Source organism: Gigantopelta aegis, chromosome 12, assembly GCF_016097555.1.
Source record: "Gigantopelta aegis isolate Gae_Host chromosome 12, Gae_host_genome, whole genome shotgun sequence".
NCBI classification, from domain to species: Eukaryota; Metazoa; Mollusca; class Gastropoda; order Neomphalida; family Peltospiridae; genus Gigantopelta; species Gigantopelta aegis.
The window spans coordinates 14,033,107-14,035,606 of record NC_054710.1 but is presented as its reverse complement, the minus strand read 5'-3'; the positions used below and the strand labels follow the sequence as shown (position 1 = coordinate 14,035,606).

Here is a 2,500-nt window from a genome sequence, read left to right as displayed (position 1 = left end):
TGTACTTTATACCAATCCCCACTATAGAGTAATTTATCAAAAGGAAATTACTTTGGAGTTGTAGTTAAGTTGTACTAATTAGTTAATCAGGTAAATTATTACTTATTTGGGCTTTACACAAGGGTTATACTTTAAATGCATGTTTACCTTTAGTTGTTTATAATTACTGTTTAGATAGCTGTATTCGTCGCGGCGCACAGTTTAATTTGTTGTATATGTATCATAATCTGATCTAACACCAGGGATTGGAGTCCTAATTACCAGATACGTTAATTAAGCAAACACATCAAACGGGAACTCTATTAACGTGCCCACATCCCGAAGGTTCAGGCACGCCCATCCTGGACTTAGCCTCTGACATCGCCAGTGTCCAATTCCCGGACAGGAGGTGGAGGGTACGTTTGAGTTGGGTGGAATCTGGAAAAAAATTAGCCAAGTTGAAAATAACCATATCTGGTCAAAACTAAGGCCAAAACAAAACTAGACTGTTCATCCAAAGTTGAACGTGATTGGAGCAATTTAGACGGACTACTAAAAACAACTATTGTTTAGTTTTTTTGTTTTTTTTAAACGTTTTTGAAATGGTGGCCGAAAAATTTAAAGTCTGACAATATCCATACTCATGGAGGCGAATGAGGTTGGTAGGGAGGTTGCTGGCTACAGAGTCTAAGCGACGAGGTTTGGAAGATGTTCTTTCCACTTGACCAAGTGATTGATGATGGGTTGGTACACCTTTTCAACTAGGAGCTTGGTATCCTGTGTATAGACACATTGTCCAATTATCTGGATAGTAGACCATGGCGGTAGATTTCTCCATGGCAGTAGGTCGGAACAGTCTCTGACATGATGCATCCACGTGGGGCGTAGTGGATGGCGTATCCCCCCCCCCCAACCCCCCCCCCCCTCCCACCCCCACCCCCACCCCCAGGCTCCGTTATTGGCTGGAAGTTCTTCAGTTGAGTTCCCGGCATTAAAGTTGACTTGTCCTCCGTGTCAGCTATGAGGTAGTCGTGGTATCGCCGACGTAACTTGGATTTCTGTAGGTTCCTGCGGTCAGGTGTATCCGTCGCATCCTGCTGTTGGGCCGGAGGCATTTCCCTGGCTGGATAGTTACTCAAGTGAGCGACGGCCTTCTGCTTCCCAACGGCCGCAGTTCGGGTGAACTCAGCTGGTGATACTTTCCGCGAAACGGGTGGTACCACTGGAGTCGTAGGAACATCCATCTCGGGGCTGGCTGGCTGGCGAGTCCACCACGATGACGTGTGGATCTGCCGCTGGCATCACAGGCTTGGCAGGTCGGTCCGCTTCAGCTGGCTTGGCGTGCACGGCCTCTTCCTAGATGGCTTTCTCCTTCTTCCTCTTCTCTTCGGTTCGCCATACACTACAGCCACGGTTGCCAGTACGCCAGTGTATGCGACGCGGTATTCCAATGTCTCCATACGAGGCGATCACCCCCCAGGTGGGGTGGGGAGGGGGGGGGGAGGTCAGGTCGAGAGAACATGCAGTGACGTCCGTACGCATCGCTAGAAAAAAACAACCCAGAATGCAAGGGTAGAATGTTACATCAAGGTGTTTTCCGTCACGTCCTCTTCAGGGATATATGTCTTAATCAAAACAGGCCTCGGTGGCGCAGTGGTTAAGCCATCGGACTGCAGGCTGGTTGGTACAGGGTTCGCAGCCCAGCACCGGTTCCAATCCAGAGCGAGTTCTTAAGGGCTCAGTGGGTAGGTGCAACGCCAGTACACCCTCTTCTCTCTCACTAACCACTAACAAACTAACAACTAACCCACAGTTCTAGACAGACAGACCAGATAGCTGAGGTGTGTGCCCATGACAGCGTGCTTGAACCTTAATTGGGTATAAGCACGAAAATAAGTTGAAATCAATCAATCTTAACGGAATGTTATCAAAGCGAGTTATGTCAATGAGTCAGCTGTTTGAAAGTTTACGTGACCTCACTGAGGTAGCGACTTGAATAATTATAAGTGATTGGGAAATGAAAACAGCACGTGTGGCGGCCCTTGTGGAATTAAATTGTCAGCGGTCTAGATTTATATGATCAGGAGATGAGAGCACCCAGTGTAGGGGTCCTTGTGGAATTAAATTGTCAGCGGTCTAGATTTATGTGATCAGGAGATGAGAGCACCCAGTGTAGGGGTCCTTGTGGAATTAAATTGTCAGCGGTCTAGATTTATTTGATCAGGAGATGAGAGCACCCTGTGTAGGGGTCCTTGTGGACTTAAATTGTCAGCGGTCTAGATTTATGTGATCAGGAGATGAGAGCACCCAGGGTAGGGGTCCTTGTGGAATTAAATTGTCAGCGGTCTAGATTTATGTGATCAGGAGATGAGAGCACCCAGTGTAGGGGCCCTTGTGGAATTAAATTGTCAGCGGTCTAGATTTATGTGATCAGGAGATGAGAGCACCCAGTGTAGGGGTCCTTGTGGAATTAAATTGTCAGCGGTCTAGATTTATTTGATCAGGAGATGAGAGCACCCTG

General features: G+C 47.4%; 1 protein-coding gene across 1 annotated transcript in view; it reads left to right on the top strand.

Annotated features, from left to right (window-relative positions):
- LOC121385839 (deleted in malignant brain tumors 1 protein-like) overlaps nucleotides 1-257 on the top strand; it is a 60,846-nt gene extending 60,589 nt beyond the window's left edge. The window contains exon 16 of the mRNA XM_041516628.1: nucleotides 243-257. Coding sequence (XP_041372562.1) covers nucleotides 243-257 — 15 coding nt within the window. The remainder of the gene's footprint in view (nucleotides 1-242) is intronic.
- The last annotated feature ends 2,243 nt before the right edge of the window (nucleotides 258-2,500 follow it).